The sequence below is a fragment of the Talaromyces amestolkiae genome, assembly GCF_001896365.1.
Source record: "Talaromyces amestolkiae strain CIB chromosome Unknown scaffold8.1, whole genome shotgun sequence".
Taxonomy (NCBI): Eukaryota; Fungi; Ascomycota; class Eurotiomycetes; order Eurotiales; family Trichocomaceae; genus Talaromyces; species Talaromyces amestolkiae.
In genome coordinates this window covers 1,377,389-1,396,450 of record NW_024468044.1, presented here as the reverse complement: position 1 = coordinate 1,396,450, position 19,062 = coordinate 1,377,389, and the positions used below count along the sequence as shown (strand labels likewise).

The window sequence follows — 19,062 nt, the reverse complement described above, 5'->3', positions numbered from 1 at the left end:
TATTTCTCAGAGAAATTTGATACTTGTACTTGTCTAGCTTAGTTCTGTTTTTAAAAACTTGATAACTATCATGCATACTTGGAAGTGAGCCTTATGAACGCAGGGCACGAAAATCCTCAGCACAGATGACTTAAAGCTCAAATTGGCTAGATTTATGATATAGAGGCGCGACTATAACCTAAGCATTGTTCGTATAGAGTGGATTTGCTTCTACCTCGCGCACCCACAGATTCCACGGCCGCATGATCGACCACTGTGTCATCTGAGTTGTAGCATCTAGCTCAGAGTCGTTCAAATAGTACATTTTGTCAACAGGAGCTGCTGATGTAGTCCTTGCAGCGAGTTGAAGTGTCAGCGATGCGCTTTGAATTTGAGCATTCTCAACTGTGTAGATAGCTCTGAAGACACTCTCTGGGACGCTTTCACCAACTACAGTGAAACCATGACCTCGCATTAATACAACAGGATGATGGGAACCATTGGGTTCTTGGGCAAAGCAAGAGGATAGATGTCTGCCAAGTCTTTGATTTCTTATCAGAAGATCCCTCACGTCCTCTTCTGAGTAGAATTGCGCAATATCAAATTTGGGAACGTGTTTCCCTAGGTCACATGAAATTCGTTAGTCATTTCTACGCACTAGGTGCCGAGCTCCGGGGAAAAAATACCTAGGAACCCAGACATGTGCATACACGGCCGCAGATCAACCCCTAGAGAAAGTTTGAGATACCATAAGACACCATCGCAAACTCGCAAACATTATATGAGCAAAAATAGCAACATACCTGTAATACTAAACAGGAGAATTGTAGCGGCATGACTGTGAATGACGCTGTTGATTGTCGGATATCTTCTGTATATTTCACTGTGTATGAATCGTTCGACATAGCCGTCTGGGCTGCTAGCGTAAACCGGGGAAGCATCCTCTACCCAGTATTCCACAATGTCCGACCCGGTCGACAAAAGTGCTGGGGCCATGTTTCGGGGCATCAAAAATATGTCCTTCTTCTCTGGATGTCGAACACTTAGATGACCGTAGGCATCCAGAACACTGAAGGCATCATGAGACTGTGGCAACATCGCAAAACTCATGATCACTTACCCATGATTATGAAGGATATGGCTCCCAGTAATAATCGTCTCCAAGAGAGACGACGTTGCAGAGCTACTATCTGTCATTGCCATTTTTTGTATCCTTTGACAATCTTTTGCCGAGTCACACTAAATATCACCGCAAGCAAGATTCTGGGGATATGCGAGAGTGATTGGGGTAATCTCTTATGGAATTTCCAAAGGCCGCAAAACCCGGGGTCCCGTACACCCATGAGCGGCTTTCGTAACATCTTCAGAACTATATTTTGCGACTATAATGAGAATTTCTCAATATCTTTTGTAATCCTATCTGGTCTGTATTCGGCTGTAGTGCCACATTCGGAACCTCGAAAGCATTTAACAGTAATGTCTTTAGATTTCATACGTTCCGAGAATGTATAACCGGCGTGGCCACTACATTTCGCATTTAGGTATGGGTTGAAAAAAGAATAACCAGTCCGTTAACCATTGCGTATTTCTGCAGCACAATATCCTGACGATATGGATTGATGTAATAGTCTGATCAGTGCCTTATCCCCTCCTACCAATATGCAGTATGCATTGCAATTAAAAGTAAAGTTATGTCGAATTAGACTTTAAAACGGCGACTTGACTAGAGGTTGGTGGCGTGTGAAAGTATCGGCTTTCGAGTAGTACTCGTCTGCGACGTTGTGGAGGGGTATCGTTGTCTGGGCCATCATCTGCGGATCAAGTCTGTATGTCGAAGGGCTCCGCTCTGGTGCAAGATGCTTGCACTAGCCTTCCAGTAGGTGTCTTGTCTTAGGAGACGCTTAGTCATAACCAAAAAAAAAAAAGGCTAGTTTCTTGGGAAGATCATCACGGACGATTTAAATAGAGTCCAGAAAACCCAAGGCTGGCAACCTGCGGTGGAGATTTTCAGATTCAAACGATCTAAAAGTTCCTGGTATTGTTCCGCCAGGATGCAACACACCATAAACGGAATGATCGGACATCTCTATGAGATCATCTATGAATACTCCTTATGCCTCATTGCAGTGAATGCTAGCAACACAGTTTAAAAATCAAGCATTTCGTTTGCACATATTTTTCCAGAGTCGATCGAATGGGGTATATTTGGCCGAGCTGCCTGCAGAGGAATCGGTCTAAGTTGCTGAAATATATTAATTATAGTCAGTATCTAGTCAGGTACAAAGGTAAAAACAATACGTCGGATGCCCTATGTAGGCATTTGAGTAAAGTTTGAGGCAGTTAAGTAGTTACTAGACCTATTTCATGATTCAGTGACTACCCAGGGATTACAAGTGTGTTGAGGGACATAATAGACAGCACTCGGTTACAAGTAGTCAGCAACATACTATCTACGAAACGACAACCCAATACAGACTTCGACTGATTATCCCGGAGATAGTTCGTTGACAGGAAGAAAAAACCCCAAAACCCGCAAAGCCCTAAGTCTGGTTCGACGCTAAACCCTTTGTAGAAGGTCGACTCTTATTGGGCATTTGGAATGGCTTCAACTTCGGACTTTGTTGCGCGCCAGAACCCATCATGCTTATCTCCGCTATGATACGCGGCGTGCAATGCATTCTGGATGATAGGGTGGTCAAGTATAAATATTGCTCGACACGTCTGGTTGTAAAAGATCCGATTCTAGTCACATTTGATAATCATCGTCACGAAGACAATACATTTCATATTACTTCTCTGTATTGTTCTAAAACTCCCCACTTTGCGAATTTATACCAGTACACAAGAATGTCGGACAAAGTTTCGAATCAGCGTCTTAATCTGCCTCTCGCCATCAGCCCCGAGAAATGCTCTGGCGGTACTTATATAGTGACTGGAGCAAACACCGGTCTGGGTCTGGAGGCAGCTAAGCATCTTGTAGCGGTCGGTGCTGCCAAGGTCATCCTTGCTGTTCGCAATATACCGGCAGGTGAGGCAGCCAAGGGKCGAATCATCAAGGAGACTGGGATAACAGGCACTGCCGAAGTGTGGGCTCTCGACCTCTCGAACTATGATTCAGTAAAAGCTTTCGCAAAAAAAGCTATCACAGAGTTGGATCGCATCGATGCAGTTATTGAAAACGCGGCAGTGGCTACGTCCCAGGGCAAGGCGGAGGGACATGGCTTGTGCATGACCGTCAACGTGTATAGTACTATATTGTTGGGCTTGCTACTTCTACCCAAGTTGAAAGAGAACGCGAAGCGATTTGGCATCACTCCTCATGTGACCATTGTGACTAGCGGAGCAAGCTTTGACGTTCATGAAAAGTGGAGCGAGATCAAAGATGATCCGCTAGTGAAGGCTGATGATATCAGCATAGGATTAGTATCGTAAGTACTTGGCTATCCTAGAAAGACGTCACAAGGCGTGTCTTGCAGGGCGATTTTACTAATCAATCGTTTTCTAGGTACCCACTCAGCAAGCTTTTTGAGATTTTCGTTGTGCGCGAGCTTGCCACGCTTCTTCCAGTCTCTGAGACAGGAGTGGTCTTGAATCTCGTCAACCCTGGTCTTTGCAAGACTGAACTTTCTCGGAACGCACCACCCGAATTTCAAAAACAATTAGCCGACATGCATGCAAAGTTCGGTCGGACCGCGGAAGATGGTAGCCGTACTCTCCTACATGGCGCGGTTGGAGGGGAAAATAGCCACGGAAGCTACCTGAGTGATTGCGAGGTGGCCGAGTGAGTTTTGAAGACCTTATAGCCTTATTTGAGTCTATTACTGACTGTGTTCACTTTGTAGTTTCAAGCTGCCATCGTGGATAACGGATGAACAGGGAAAGAAGGACCAGGAATTAATCTGGAATAGCCTCGCCAAAGAGTTGGAGGTAATTTCACCTGGATCGGTGAAGAGCATCTTGTGAATCTAGCCGGCTCCATTAGTTCATATGCCTAGCAATGTGACATATCACTTTAATTTTAACCTGAGCATCACGTCAACATGGAAAGGCAATAAAAGATTATGCCACCGTTGTATCAAACTATGCGACTAGTTCTGGTCCCAGGCGTAGTCACCCCACATGTAAAGCTGGAAGATGAGGAGTTTTTGGCTACGGAGTAGCGTAGTACGTCGAGGCTTGTAGCCAAAGACTTTGACCCGATCGATCATAAAGCGCATTGACCCATGGTAGTCGCACAAGTAGCTTCAAAACCTCGGCCCAACTCTTTAGACCTAACTCCAAAGCCGTTGTTGCAACCATTGGCACAAGCCAATCATAGTCAGTGAAATCAAGAACTGTGGCATTTCCAAGAAATAGAAGCCACAATAAAACTGTATGATCGTCTTGGAAGCCAAATCTAACTAGCGCTCGAAGCAGTTCAGACATGAATGGCATATTTGGTATCTTCCTGTCCAGCCCGTTCATAAATGTCGTCACGAATATAGCGAGACCGAGATGAATTGCATTTTCAATTCTGCTCAGTTGATATGACTGGCTAAGTGAGCTTATATAGACTACTCGGTATCCGAGAAGAAGAATATTGGCGTTGAAGGTGTACAGATTGACTTTGCGCGTGTTTGAGGAAGTTGCATCATTGAGCTGTCCCGCAAGGGCTTTTGCTTCAAGTAGAGCATTGTGAAGATCTGCACCTAATTGCTCTGATAGCCCCGGTAACGAGATGACTTGCGATCGCAGACGCTCGAGGGGGTCAATCGCTGGGCCAAATATAACCATGCGACCTGCAAGAACGTGACTGACATTGAATGTCGTTGCAGTGCCCATATAAAGTGCAAAATCAAGGTCAACCCTATGAGCTGTCAATTAGTATTTGCATGGTCTGGTTATAAAATGGCACACCTACCTGAACGCTTTTTGCATCAATATTGGCATCTCCTTTTGTACTTGTAACACACCACCCCGCATGCTTATCAGCCTCTGTAATCCATTTAAATGTACAAGACCTTGATATTGTTCACTTTGATGCCGTTCGTATTGAGCTAACATCAGAATCGTAGCGATTGTAGACATGGAAGCAAGCTTGCTCTCGGACAGTTTTTTATTCACCAGCCGAAGTGTGTGACACAAGTGGTGAATTGCATCCCGTGAAGGGCTCGACTGTTCAGAAAGACTGTCTATTGCTGTTGTACTTAGAGCGATGGCGCAATGAAAGACTATAGCATGTCGAAGTTAGATGACATGCCCATCACAGCATTTCGGCAACCCTCAGACTTGGCCATAGCTTACACGTTTCATCTACAAACATCATTTTAGCTAGCGCCGGGCCAGCAGTGAGACTATTCTCAAAGGCCTCGTTCAGCTCAGACGCATGGCGCGGGGCCATCAGAAAAGAGATAGCTAATATAAGACATGATTAGAGAAAAAAAGACCCCCCGTATGATAAAGGTTGTCTCCTTACCTCTCTTAGCAAGATATCTAGAAGCCGGGTTTAGCTGATTCGAAGTGAAGGTAAAGAATAGATCATCGCCGATCGGCCGCTCGATTTCAGGACTCGATGTCGTCTCATCTGGCGATGAAGAGGATAAATCTTGCCGCCTTATCTCCACTGTTCCTGGCACACTGGAGAACGCTGTAGGATATTTGGACTGCTCCTTGAATGCTTTTATCCTGGAGGGGCGCACGACGGTTTTGCCTGCATTCTTTCCAGTGGCGACAAGACTGCGAATGCGCTTTCGAGTCTTGCGATCGATGAACGCATTATTGTCGATGAACTCGAACGGCATCCTGCCCTAGTGAGGTTGACAACTTCATATACCGTTGCAACAGTGATTCATCGCGCTAGTTGCAGAGTAGAGTCAGAGTCAGCGCTGTGGTTCTTGACTTAACTCAGCCCCCAAACATCTTACCGCTTCCGATTGGCTGGATTGTCATACGGAGATAACGGGGTTAGCTCTCGGATGACAACATAGCCAAACCCGGATAACCCTAATCAAGGACTTTGCTCGGTTGAAGAAACGGCTTATTGTGTTTATTCTTCTCAGCTTATGCAAATTGCCTAAAGAATTTTCTACTTTTATATTCAAGATAGCTTCGCGGCAAGCGGATCAAATGGCATTGCACTGTAACTTTCTTTGTAGAAGCTATGCGCATCATATCAGGATGGCCGTACACGATGACAGAAAGACTTCGTAAAGCTACTTGATATCTGAAGATATTTTCAAGGTTCCTTTAAGACACAGCTAGCACGGCTACTGCCCAGGCAGGTAGTGTCACGTTGAAGCTTCCACTGCCTGACACATCACTCCTCTGTGGGGTGATAGTTACGTTGTGCGGATAATTGCTATCGAGTTCCTCTCCAGAGAGTAGCTGGACAGTACCAGCAGTTGTTCCTTCAATTTCAATAGTCACTAGCTCCTCGGACGAACCGTAATTTGCGAGTTTGACATAATATGTCGATTTGTCGACTGATGCAACCCAGTATACAGGTCCAAAGGCCGAATCGGAGGTCACCGGGAGAACCGTTGAGCCCCTGTTTGTCGAGAACAACTTCTGGACGTAGTACGATGTTGATCCGGTGATTGAGTCTGGCGAAGAATCTAAACCGAACAGGTCGGGCTATGCGACTTCGTTAGACCCGTTGAATGAGAGTGCATTAGCGTAGAAAGTAGCAACACTTACCGACCATTCAGCGAGATCGAAGTGCTCGAGAAGAGGTGCAAAACTAGCCATTTTTACAATATCACTGTTGCGCTCGAGGCCGATCATGTACACGGCCTCTCCGCAACTACCTTGCATATTCGACCAATATGTCGTACTACCGTCATTTCCAGTGGTGCTCGCATATTCTCCAACAAAGATAGGGTGGTCTCTAGACCAGTTGTCCCACTCATTAAATAATGAGACAAATGTATTCGGTGATTCGTAATGGTGAATGTCTGTCCAGACACCTGAAGGTAATGTCGCGGGCAGGCAGCTCGAGCTCGTGGTAGAGGCAATCACAGTTATATCAGGATACTGATCGTGAATTGCTTCGTATATTTGGGTGAATCGGGATGCATATGTACCACAGCCTCCGGAGATGTTGTCTTCGTTACCCACTTCAATATGGCTCACGGGCCATGGATTAACACGGCCATTCTTAGCGCGAAGAGCACCATATGTAGTGCTTGTGTTACCTAAAAGATACTGCAAGAATTGTAAGATTCCATAGAACTTCTTAAATCTCCCTAAACTTCTCAATAAGAACATCAAGTTGATTGCTTACCTCGAGTTCATTCAATATGTCGTCAACATACGGACCGAGAGCTGACCCGGATATAATTCCTCCACCAAGTGTAAGGCCCGACCAGACCGCCAGGATTGGTGTCATGCCCATATCCTCACACCAATATAAATACTCATCCAACCCCAGTGCATCAGTGTTCGGGTAAGTCCAGTCTCCTATCCGTTGCGTTATTAGTATCTGCAAAATCATATTGACGAGTACACACCTTCGCGTCCGGGCCGATCGACCACAGGGCCAATTGTTTCATTCCATTTCCAGCGATCACCGGGTGAAGCTCCCTCCCTATGTGACATCCTCCCTGTTAGATTTTGTCTTTATATTTTGCAAGTATTGTCTTACAAGTTGTTGCCTCCGGGAAAGCGAAGGAAAGACGGTTCAATTTCGGCTAGGAAGCTAGCTACATCATCTCGAAGGCCATTATACCTAATACCATTTTTGTTAGTATTGTCCTCCATTGCCAGAAAGTATTGTCTAGTTTTGGCGTACCGGTTGTGGTAAGTTGGAGGAAACAACTGCACCAGGCCAAAATTCAGTGAACTACCTGCTACTTCAGTCGCATCAAAAAGCAATTGCCATTCGTTGTTGCCATCTGGGGACTCGGTCGATCTAAAGGAAGTCTCATAGTATGTGAATGTCGTGGGGTCACTGTCAACTGTAATGTTATGAGAAGCATAGACGATACCACTTTCTGATCCGACAAGTTGTAGAGTGATAGTGCCAGAATACGTTCCTTTTATCCAGAAGTAGTTGGCATATGTTGTTTCCAACACCGGGACACCATTGTACCCCGTGTTTGCAAAACCCACGTATCCCGTAGTTCCGGATGTTACAGATACTTTGAGTGAAGATGTAATTGCCGTACTCAGAGGATTAGACGTGTCTTGTGAGATATTCACATTACCGATAGCGGCATATGCGGTCAATCCGGGGTTAGTCCCCTGAAAGCCATTGTTTTTGAGCACTTGTCCGTGAATACCACCATCGCCTGAATTGTTAATATCCTATCATATTTGTGTTAAAAAGAGATGGTGTTTGATTGGGACTTTTGAATCAAGCATACTCACCTCGAACATTATCCCGTAAAGTAATGGGCTTGACGCATTGCCGCCCGTTTTTGACACTGTCAATGTAACACCCAAGGCTACCCTGAAGAGGGTGCTGAGTAGCAACGCAAGCGTCGCTAAATGATTGTCAAACATCGCCTTGATTGAGGACAACAACAATAATCAAAATTTACCAGAGCGGTCAAGGAAAGAGTACGGTCTTCCACCTATTTATACTACATTCTAGCTGTTATTTCTTTATAATCATCGTTTATAGTGTTTAAAATATAGCAAGCTGATAGAATCTGAATGTCAATGTTTTCGCAGGTCATGGTCGGCTCAATATCTATCGCTACCGAAATACCCCGAGTCTAGCCTCATGTGTCAATCTGTGGCTTTTGTTCCTAAGAGATCGTCGCCGAATCTACGTATATAGCATGATTCTTAGTGAGGAGAGGTATCCCAAATTTGAGCTAACCAATATACATGCATATGCCTTGTCCAGTTAGGCATGTGCCCCCCTTTGCGGGGTTCCGTAGAAGATGATTCTCCCAATTTACCTTATCCTTGAATGTAGACATTTCAATGTTCTCGCTCATGGCACTGAATGCAAGTTGACTCGATCTCGTATTATTCGGGTGACCGCATATTTTCGAACTTCTGATTGATGGAAATCACCGCACCATTACGCAGCCGAATTCCTTGGACGTGAAATCCTGACCAAAGGGTGCGGGGGATGACCGACAAAGTGCTCAATTGCGGATAGGATCAAGTCCAAGATCGACATACTAATACATCTTTGATAGATGGATCGGGAAGATCTCTGGTATTTGGACATGCCTATTTTTCCGGGGCTACTTACTATACCTTTTTGATGATAATAGACGTTGCCGATGCCTATTTACCGAACTTTTAACCGCGAAATGATTCCTTCATGTGAATTGGAAAATAGAGGAGTAACTTTGAAGGGCCACAAGGAATATACCAATCGACCATCCTAAATATTCGAAAAGTCTAGTTTTAAGGGAACTTTGCATCCAAGAAGTAAAGCAGTGGCTTAGAAGAGCCTCAAGAAAGCGATATACCAATGTTTTTAAAGGTCGCAAGACCCAATAAAAAACGCTGTGTCGACTGCTTCGTTGGGCATCCTTCATACCAGGCCTGTCCTTCAAGCGGCACGAAACAAGATCCCGAGCCTCATTGAGATACCCTTTGGGAAAAAAATCGAGCTCTGGCTTGATTCACGTCCATAATTTCGCCACGATACTTTCAAAAGGCCGTTGAAATATTGCCGATGGTAGCTGGAACGAGAATATACCCTGGTTTGATCTCGCAAAAGTCAAGAAAGTGTAACAAATTACTTTACGTGAGTCAAAGCTTAGCTTTGATACCTTGACTAAACAACACTTTTGACTCCAAACCATCCAACGAAGAACTTACTCTCTGAAGATAGCACTATGGGCTCTGATAATCAAGATGGGGTGTCACGGGCGGCCTGCAGCATACTTGCAAGTGCCTGGTCACATCACCAGAACTAGTCTTGAGCAGATCAGTTCCAAATTCTGGGCTTTTATCTACCCAACCGCATCTTTTGCTCGTAGGAGCAGAGTCTCACTGTTGACATTCCAAGGAGAAGATGACGACTACGCAATTGAATCGCTCAGCGAGACACGAAGAAGGCGTGAATTCGTAGTAGAGCGTCTGACCCATTTCGACAAACTTTCGATGCGGGTTGATAGTGTTAAACAGCCTTTCAAGGAATGTTTCGTCTGATTGAGGCAGGTACAGAGGTCTTTCGAATGTATATTTGCATTTGTTGCAACTTGAGACAGTACTTGGGTGACATAAAGCTGGCCGAAAACTACGAAGGCATAAATATTGAGTTTTGTTGCCGCTGAGCTCGTCAGAGGTATATGTATTCTAGTATATATTGCCATGCACATTTTAATAAATGTCGCAAACCTGGATGCACATACATTGTTCGTATTGATCAAAGAAACGGTTCAACACAGTGATACAAGCGTCTTCACGACTTTTATCGATACTCCCCACCACAGTCTCCCATTGACTGGAACATTTCTGATCGCCGGCTCTTTTTCAACACATTTTCAATAGCTTCTTGATCCTCATCGTCAAGTGACCAACCAAAAGCAGCCATATTCTCGTCAACATGCTCGCTGATACCCATTCGTGAGCCAACTATGACTGCTCCAACGTAAGGAAAGTCCAGCACCCATCGTGTGGCGACGTTTGAAACCGATACATTATGCTTCGCGCCGATCAACTTCAAAGTCTGAAGCAAGTTCTGGAACAATTCCCAGCCACCCCAGCTTCGGATCATCGTGAAGTACTTGACAAACAGTAGTTAGCGCTATGCTATTGAAATTATACTTGTGACCTGCCAATAAGAAATTTACCTTTCGTTGACTAGGAGTGATTTCAGTACCATAGAGATCAGGCTCCGGTTTTCCAAGCCATTTTTCTGCTAAAAAACCACCGCACTATTCGATGTCAGGATGCGTGATGTCTGGAACAGTCGGGATTGGGAGTTGTATTTCTAGCATACCAAAGTACCATAAGTCAACAAACTGACATTGTGATTGATGCATACTTCACCCATCTTGACCACAGGTCGAGAATCGATCAAAGAGAACTGTTGAGGGTAAGTATCTCATATTTATCATGCGAATACTACAAAACGACTAGAAAAGGTCATTAATACCTGCACTTGATTCGAGTATACGGTGACACCGCTATCTATCACTCGCTGCATATGTTCTGTGTCGAAATTGCAGAGCCCCAACATGCCGACTCTCTCGTCTTCTTGTAAGTATTTTACAACGTCTAAATATTGATTATCTTCATACTGCGGTGTATAGTATAAGCATTTGCGATCCAATTAATGAAGAGTATGAAGACTTACAAATTGCCAGTGGAACTGTAGGAGATCCACTTTGTTCACTCCCAACCTTTGGCACCTTTCAGTAATATTGGCCTCTACCCTTTCACGGGTGGCAGTCATTGGATGGAAGACGCAGTATTTGGTCGCTGCGAAAAGGGCGTCCTGGTAAGGGTAGGCGGAGCGGAAGCCACCCTAAAGATGATACATTAGTTTCAAAGAAATGATGTGACAACCAAACATGGGATCGAAGAATCAAGCTTTACATACAAACATGATTTCGGCGTCGCCGTAGTGATCAGCCATGTCGAATGCTCCAAGGCCTCTTTGCACATATCGTGCGAACCCGGTCATAATCTTGGTGGCAGGGGCAGATCCCCAGGCTGGACTTGAAAGCTGCCATAAGCCACAGAAGATGCGCGGCAGCTTGATTTCTCCTAGTATAAATGTCTCCTTGACTTCCCGCGGGGCCAGGAGGAACGTGTCGTTGACCGTTTTTGTGCCATTAGTCGATTTCGCAGCACTCAAGGGTAACGTACGACCTAATAAACTAGATATCGCAACCAATCCTCTTTGAAATGGAAAATCATATTCAGATGAATCGAAATATGTCCGAGACGCTGTGAGCGACTCGTAAAGGGTATCTAGTAACGCCATTTCGTCGTCCGATAGCTCTCGCGCGCCGGTTGAAACAGCTAATGTCTTTTGTACCGCAGTGACCGCTTGCACAATGTCTCCATCTATAGACGCAATCAAGTTCATGTCATCGTATATTCCGTCGGTGTTGCCATTAATGTTCTTGGATTCGTCGACGATTCTCCCCAACAATGGTAGACTGTAATAGCATAAGCCACATCCAAGCATACAGCGAATCCGGGACTGTAAAAGGCTGAATTCATCTCTGACTAGCTTCCCCTTCGTTACAACCGAAATTTCTGTTGTAGGTGTAGTCAGGCTCAGATGGTTTCTAGTTTCTTCTTCGAAAGCTGCAGTGAATTTTGGATACGAAGCAAGAACAGCTCGAACGATGGATCGTAAGGCGGCTGGGGGTAAGTTGGCGATGATGGTATCTGTCATCATATTGACATGAGCCGCCTGGGCTTTAGACAGCGGTTCTGCGACAGCCATATTGTGGATGCTAGAATGCGCTCGACAATTGTCGCGATCGCATGAGTCTATCACGGTCTAAAGATTCTAGACAATCCAGTCCAACAAGACGAAAGATGGATGCGACAAGAAAATTTTCGATAGAGGTACAGGAGCTGGATACAGAGTTCCTCTCTGGCTTATGGAGATAACGAACATACCGGCGTCTCACCGGCCTTCTGGATAGTGGGATGTAGGTATTTGAGACGCCGCCGAGGGTGATCCCAGATTTTTTGGCCGAGTATCCAGTGGATTCTGTGGAGAGCGAGGATAGTGGGTCAGTATAGATGAAGCTTGATTAAACATGAACAGTGATGGCAGGTGAAAAGATCATGATTATGGATGAGAGCGATGAAGAGGGAAGGTTGAAGGTTGGACAATTGGGAAGGAGTACACAACGGGACAAACAGAGCAAACGTAGAGACCTAGGCCGCTTACATAATCTCACGGTCGGCGTTTCAAGTTGGCCGCCAACAATTGCCGCCTTCCGTCTACAGACAACAGACGACATAGCTCTGAATAGGCAGATGGTAGTTGAGACCAATGAGTGCTGCCAAGCTTCAGTATGGCTGAGAACACTGTGGACGACTCCCAGGAGGAGAACTGGCAAGCGTTGCCTGCTGTGCCAACCCGCGTCCGGTCTATCCAGATGAAAGCGTGTTTAGCATGTCGCAGGGTCAAGATGAAATGTCGCCTTCAAAGTGGCGAGACAACATGTGCTCGCTGCGCTCAGAAGTCAATTGAGTGTATCGTCTTAGAGCACCGCAGAGGCAGAAAACCTGGTACAAGGTATGTAGATTAGTCTATGTAAGCTGCCGCAAGCGATGTTCTAGGCTAACAATCAACTAGAATTACAAGAAAAAGCGTTGTCGGAAACAATGACAAGATAAGCCCCAACAGTGCGATGACTTCTAGAAGTGGCGCCGAAGAGCACGGCGTTGCTCAATCGAGATTTGATGCATACAGCAAGCCACAATTCTCCGCAGAGACATCCGGTCTCCAGCCATCAGAGCTACTCAACCATGAAGCAATGAGAGGGAAATTCTCTATGCAGAGGATTCTTGATACCCAGCTTGAAAGAGCCGATAATGCCATGCCCGAAAGATCATTCCATCAGCCTGCACAAGATGCCGTCGAAGTTGGCCTTGTGAGTCAATCTATCGCTGAGCATTTGTTCAAAAGGTGATTGCCCGTATCAGCCCGCTAGTATTTAACGATTAATTTTAATATCTGCTTATTGGTTGATTTCTTTCACAGCTTCATGGATATACTCAATCCTTATATAAGTCAGCTAGATCCGGACCTGCACACATTTTCATATGTGCGGCATAAATCGCCATTCTTGCTTGGCTCAATACTCGCCGTTTCGTCCAAGATGTTTAATCCGTCTCTATATAAACGCCTCTACCGATACGCAGAGGACCTCTTTCTCGAAAATTTCCGAGTCGGCCTCAAGTCCACCGAGACCGTACAAGCCATTTTGATGTTGACCTACTGGAAAGAGCCTGAAGATACCCGATCTTGGGTTAATTTAGGCTATGCTATCCGGATATGTATGGATCTGGGATGGCACAAAATAAGCCCCCGTACAATAAGAGACCGCAGCGGAATGAACTCCACAGAATTGCGAGAAGCACGCAATATTGAACGGACCTGGTTCGTACTATTTGTATATGATCGCAGGTGAGCAATTTCCTCTCATTTTATAGTTCTTGCTAACAATACTTGTGTCGACAGTCTAAGTCTCCAAACTGGAAAACCTTGGATGATCGAGCGAAGCGGATTCATTGAAAGCATTGAGCATTGGAGCAAGGAGCAAACGGCTACGGCAAATGATACGCTTCTAGCTGCTTTTGTGACACTTCGCCTTTTGACGTCCGAGGTCTTTAAGTTGCTTGGCCCATCTCGCCACGTCAGCTCGTTCGCAAACACCAAATCTTTTCTTACTATAATTGGCAATCGCATCGACGAATGGGAAGACAAATGGATACAAGCATGTGGAGATGGTAGGAGGTCTCGATATCCTCTCAGTAGTAATAATTGACTTGGCTAACAATGGCTTTCATTAGAGTCCGGAAGCTGTCATCCATTTCTGATCCGCTTTTATGGGACCCATCTTCGATTGCAACTATATTCTCTGCCTCTGCAAGAAGTCTTGGGCTCCAACAGCGATGATTTTTCTTTCGATTTGGCACCTTTATGGGAAAGCTATTCAAACGCAATCGCAATGTTAAAACTCGTTTGCCATTTCTCAGCTCGGTTATATTTCGCTCAGGATTCTATACATGTCATGACGGCATACTCAGCGGCTTTTTTGATCAAGGTATGATTTGCAATTTACATCGAACTAAGGCTCAAGTAATCTCGACACGTATATCTGACAATGAAATAGCTGTCAATGTCAGCACCTACTTATATTACATCCGAAATTGAGCCGATCATAATCGACACTCTACGAACTGCAGCTGCTGTATTCTCAGATCAATCGGCACCACCTGGTTCTAGTTGCTTCCTGCAGTCCAGGTTTCTCGCCAAAATCGTAACGAATTACGAGCACATGCGTCATACAAGCCATGATAACTCAACATTGAACAACACACAATTTAATCCCGGTTCTCGAGAACCATCACACGAACCAGTGGCAACAATGGCAGATATCACACCGGTAAGAACCAGAGAAAGAAGGATAGACGAGGCCCTACCACATCAACATCCATATCAGAACGCTAGCTCCTCGCAGAGGGTTGATGGTGTTCAGGATCGCGAGCAACAACATGATATCCTACATGGCCGCTTACATACAAATAGCGGCCCGATAAACACCTCTTCTATGGAAGTTTTACCTCAAGAGAATCACATTCCAATCTTTACCGACGATGAAACATGGGCTGGAATCTTCAACAGTGCAGGTTTCTGTATACAGGATGGTGTTTTCTTCTCCTGAGTAAACAACGTACTGCCATGCAACTGCTTGACTTGTGCTTTTCAAGCGGCGCCACCGTTGTATCAGCATGACTGAATGACCTGATTCGTTCTCTGACTACCTCAGCTGGGAGAGACTATTCGGATTAGGAAAATCAACGCGTTCGTCGTCGTCCAGTCCTTTCAATCTGGTACGCGCTGTTAGGCCACGAGAAGTGGCAATACGGATGCTGTTAATGCCGAAAGCCAGACTATCCAACTCTAATAAGCAGTGATTCGGTCTATTGAGAAAGAGTGCAGAGGGGGCATACTCAGGTTGTATGTACTCATTCCGTGGTTCGGTGGCACGTAGAGCATTTCGCTATAAAGATTGAAGTAAGCTTCCTCTTTGGCGCCACATAATATGCGTTTCCTTTGAGAGCCAACGATGGCGACTCTCAGATCAAACGTTGAAACGAATCGCCTCTGCTTGTCATTATAATAGCACTGTGTTTCTGGAGTCGCTTTGTCGTATTGGTGGCTTAGAAAGAACGGCTGAGCTGAAAGAGTTTATCCTCTTGACAAACAGGATCATGGTAGCATGAGTACCTGAAATTTAATTCCTCTAGATGCTATCTCAAACCCGCTTTTTCCATGTAACTTTACATGTGAGCTTTCATCTTACGGGTCTCGACGAACCCAGTCTCGATTCCCGCATCGGTGTCCTAATGCTTGCATAGGTTGTGAATCCTAGATACTTCTTAATTAGATGAGAAACGACTTGTAGGCTTGGTTATCGATACATAAAGCTTTGTCAGCTCTCACCGACTTTTTTGGCTAGGTTATCCTTCTTGAATATATTATTTTCATCATCAGCTAGATCGTTAAGGCATAGGCTGCAGTTTGGCGAAAATCTCGCTGAGGTTTATCCTGATTTTCGGTCTCAAGCTGTAGTCTGTAGTAGATAATTTTCAGCCGAATACGCTGCGATTTGTTTCTTATACGAGAGTTTGGGTATCTCAGCCGCTAACTTCGGCGTCCAAAAGGCCTGAGTGGAGGGAGTTTGAAACACCGGGAGTCCCGCATCGGTTGGAATGCCGGATAAGACGAGAGGAAAACAGTATGCATATCGACGTTGCTATCTTCGAAATTTGATCAGACAAGTCCATGAATTATGCTATCATGAACAATACCAGGTGAGAAAAATTCGGCTATTCAGTAGCCGCACAAGATGCATGCATACTGCGTCAAGACGTAGTACGTATGTATGCACTCCCATGTATACATTTCATTTATGACCTATACATTTATATACACCTAGGTAAACGCGGGTATGTGTGAGAAAGTATATTTTATTGAATTTTACGTCTCTTGGGTCGTAAGCCCCTGATTGCGGCGAACATATCTTTATATATTGTTACTCATTTTACAAACCTGAAAGACAAGTCTCTACTGAAGATAAAGAACACGAAGAGTAAGTGGAGTTAAGCGTGGGCAGAAAATACGCTCAATGATAGCGTCCTTGGAAGCAGACGATGCTCGTTTGCCGCATGGCAGTAATACAATAGTTGTAGGTACACCAATAGCCGTCATTTTAATTCTTTTTGCTTAAGCTTTGCCATAAACAGGAGGTAACACTTACGCTATTGACTTTAGTTGACTGAATCTAGTCCTATGTTGATTAATATAGGCGGGGTAGCGGGGGAGCGTGCGACAAGTTCGATTAGGAATTCCTTCTGCAGGGGTTGCTCGTATGTCAAGTTTTCTATTTCTGAGGTGTTCCTTAATTGTTTCAAGGCTAAGGACTGGCATATGCGGTGTTTAATACACTCATTCGCGTTGCCCAATTAGGAAGTTAGTATTCAAAACAAAGAATGGGTGACCAAGCAGAGACAACCGCCAAAGCGCCAAAAGTTGCCATCATTGGCGCTGGGCTGACTGGGTTATTGGCTGCTCAGGGACTTATAAAGGTACCCCAGTCTATTTCTGAATACTTTTGGACGAGGATCCTCGATTGCTTACAAAGACATGCAAAACCATGCATATAGAACGGATTTCAAGTTACAGTATTTGATGGCGAATCCAGCCTTGATTCTCGCCCACGAGATTGGACTATCCTCCTGCACTGGGCCTTGCCAATCCTTACTGATTTGTTGAACGACGACGTCAAGAACGACTTGCCGAGCGCGATATGCAACCCGTATTTGGATTTCAATGCCGACGTGGAATGTCTCCCATGTTACAACGGTAATACAGGCGAGCTTCTATTCAAAAGTCCACTGCCAGGATCTAGACGCATCTCACGTCAGCGCTTGCGCAAAGTCTTGAGTAAAGGACTGGACATCAAATGGGGCAAAAAAGTCGTACAGATCGAGTTTCCTTCCGAGGATGAAAATGGAGGAGCAAAATACGAGAGCCCTGTCCAGCTTGTTTTCGATGACGGGAACACCGACGCTGCCGACTTCGTCCTGGCTGCCGATGGAGCTTCGTCAACCATACGCGAGTTACTGCTTGGCCCTGAGGCAGCCCGTGTTCAACTTGCTGGCTTCATGTTTGCTACAGGTGTCACCAATTATCATGATGCAGACAAAGTTGCCGCTGTGGTTAAAGCTCACCCGGTCGCTGCAATCACACTGGGAATGGAGTCCGTAGCGGGGTGCGGAGGTATGTCTATCTTCAAGTCTCTCTCACAACAAAAGAGCAATATCTCCTGTGATATTTTCATGGTACTAACATTCAATCTATCTTCAAGTTCTGCATGTAGAAGACAAGGATGACATGTCCACGTGGACGACATTTTGGACGAAAATATGGCGTGGAACCTCGGCCGAACTGCCTAAAGGGAAAAACATGGTGGAATACATCAAGGATAATACCAAGAATCTATGCGAACCATTTCAGTCGCTGATTGACTGGACGCCCCCAGACAGCGCATGCTACATCGATGAAATGAAGTCGTGGGTCCCAGTACCATTCGATAACCATGCCGGAAGTGTGACCCTCGTCGGAGATGCAGCCCATCCTATGCTTCCTTGTAGGTTGAGATCAATATAGCCCAATCTGCTTCCTGTCTACTTGCGACAAATTTTATATATAAATACTGACAACCGGGCCAACAAATCAGATCGCGGTCAAGGATATCAACATGCGATCACGGATGTCAAGAACTATGTCGACGCTCTTGTAAAAATCAGAGACGCACCAGAAATCAACGACAGGCGGGAAGTCATGTCTGCGTTCGACTCGGAAATGATTGAACGAACTGGGAACGCAGTTAAGCAGTCTTTGCAAGAGGCCGAGTACTCGATGAACATCGAGACCGTCAGCAAAATGCTAATGGCTACTCATGGGCATGGTCGGTCGGCTTAGATCTTTGCTTTCCAGTTTTATAGAATTTGAATTAGAAGTACGTGATCATTTTTCTCGTTGTTAACTGGAGAAATCTTTTAATTTTAACATTAATATTTATTATAAAATATTTTTGATGATTCCCAACCGTTGGAGTTGTTTGCAAGCATGTATTTATTCATTTTCGATCGTCTGGGATGTTGTTATCGGGAGCTCCGGCCAGTAGTAATGCTGAGTTAGCCGACAAGTAGATACCCATGACTCATGACTACTATGTATAAGTTCTACTTATATTAGAAGGCCTAGAACCAAAATGGCTTAGTCCCAACGTTGCTTTCCAGCGTAAAGACCTCCGAGAGAGAGGCAAAAGACCAAGCCACCTATTGAACTACGTACTGTGTTACTGACGAATTCAGCTCCAGGTCTGTCAATGCGCATATTGCTAACCAATAGATTCGCAAGCC

At 45.1% G+C, this 19,062-nt stretch overlaps 5 protein-coding genes across 5 annotated transcripts; 2 read left to right on the top strand and 3 right to left on the bottom strand.

Annotated features, from left to right (window-relative positions):
- Nucleotides 1-2,826: 2,826 nt before the first annotated feature.
- BHQ10_005023 (uncharacterized protein) lies at nt 2,827-3,942 on the top strand (the record flags this gene model as incomplete). The annotated part of the gene is made up of 3 exons (XM_040877454.1): nt 2,827-3,407; nt 3,485-3,760; nt 3,822-3,942. 3 exons carry the CDS (start codon nt 2,827-2,829, stop codon nt 3,940-3,942), a joined length of 978 nt encoding a protein of 325 aa, XP_040733527.1.
- A 186-nt stretch (nt 3,943-4,128) lies between these two features.
- BHQ10_005022 (uncharacterized protein) lies at nt 4,129-5,759 on the bottom strand (the record flags this gene model as incomplete). The annotated part of the gene is made up of 4 exons (XM_040877453.1): nt 4,129-4,825; nt 4,880-5,189; nt 5,263-5,373; nt 5,435-5,759. 4 exons carry the CDS (start codon nt 5,757-5,759, stop codon nt 4,129-4,131), a joined length of 1,443 nt encoding a protein of 480 aa, XP_040733526.1.
- A 445-nt stretch (nt 5,760-6,204) lies between these two features.
- On the bottom strand, nt 6,205-8,334 carry BHQ10_005021 (uncharacterized protein; the record flags this gene model as incomplete). Its single annotated transcript, XM_040877452.1, has 7 exons — nt 6,205-6,591; nt 6,655-7,161; nt 7,241-7,416; nt 7,467-7,543; nt 7,601-7,684; nt 7,748-8,262; nt 8,326-8,334. The coding sequence occupies 7 exons, from the start codon at nt 8,332-8,334 to the stop codon at nt 6,205-6,207; spliced, it is 1,755 nt and encodes a 584-aa protein (XP_040733525.1).
- A 2,005-nt stretch (nt 8,335-10,339) lies between these two features.
- Nucleotides 10,340-12,331, bottom strand: BHQ10_005020 (uncharacterized protein; the record flags this gene model as incomplete). The annotated part of the gene is made up of 6 exons (XM_040877451.1): nt 10,340-10,654; nt 10,722-10,805; nt 10,871-10,957; nt 11,027-11,170; nt 11,228-11,398; nt 11,474-12,331. 6 exons carry the CDS (start codon nt 12,329-12,331, stop codon nt 10,340-10,342), a joined length of 1,659 nt encoding a protein of 552 aa, XP_040733524.1.
- Nucleotides 12,332-12,914: 583 nt separating this feature from the next.
- Nucleotides 12,915-18,619, top strand: BHQ10_005019 (uncharacterized protein; the record flags this gene model as incomplete). The annotated part of the gene is made up of 7 exons (XM_040877449.1): nt 12,915-13,138; nt 13,199-13,531; nt 13,607-14,032; nt 14,087-14,355; nt 17,318-17,914; nt 18,003-18,284; nt 18,375-18,619. The coding sequence occupies 7 exons, from the start codon at nt 12,915-12,917 to the stop codon at nt 18,617-18,619; spliced, it is 2,376 nt and encodes a 791-aa protein (XP_040733523.1).
- Nucleotides 18,620-19,062: the final 443 nt, after the last annotated feature.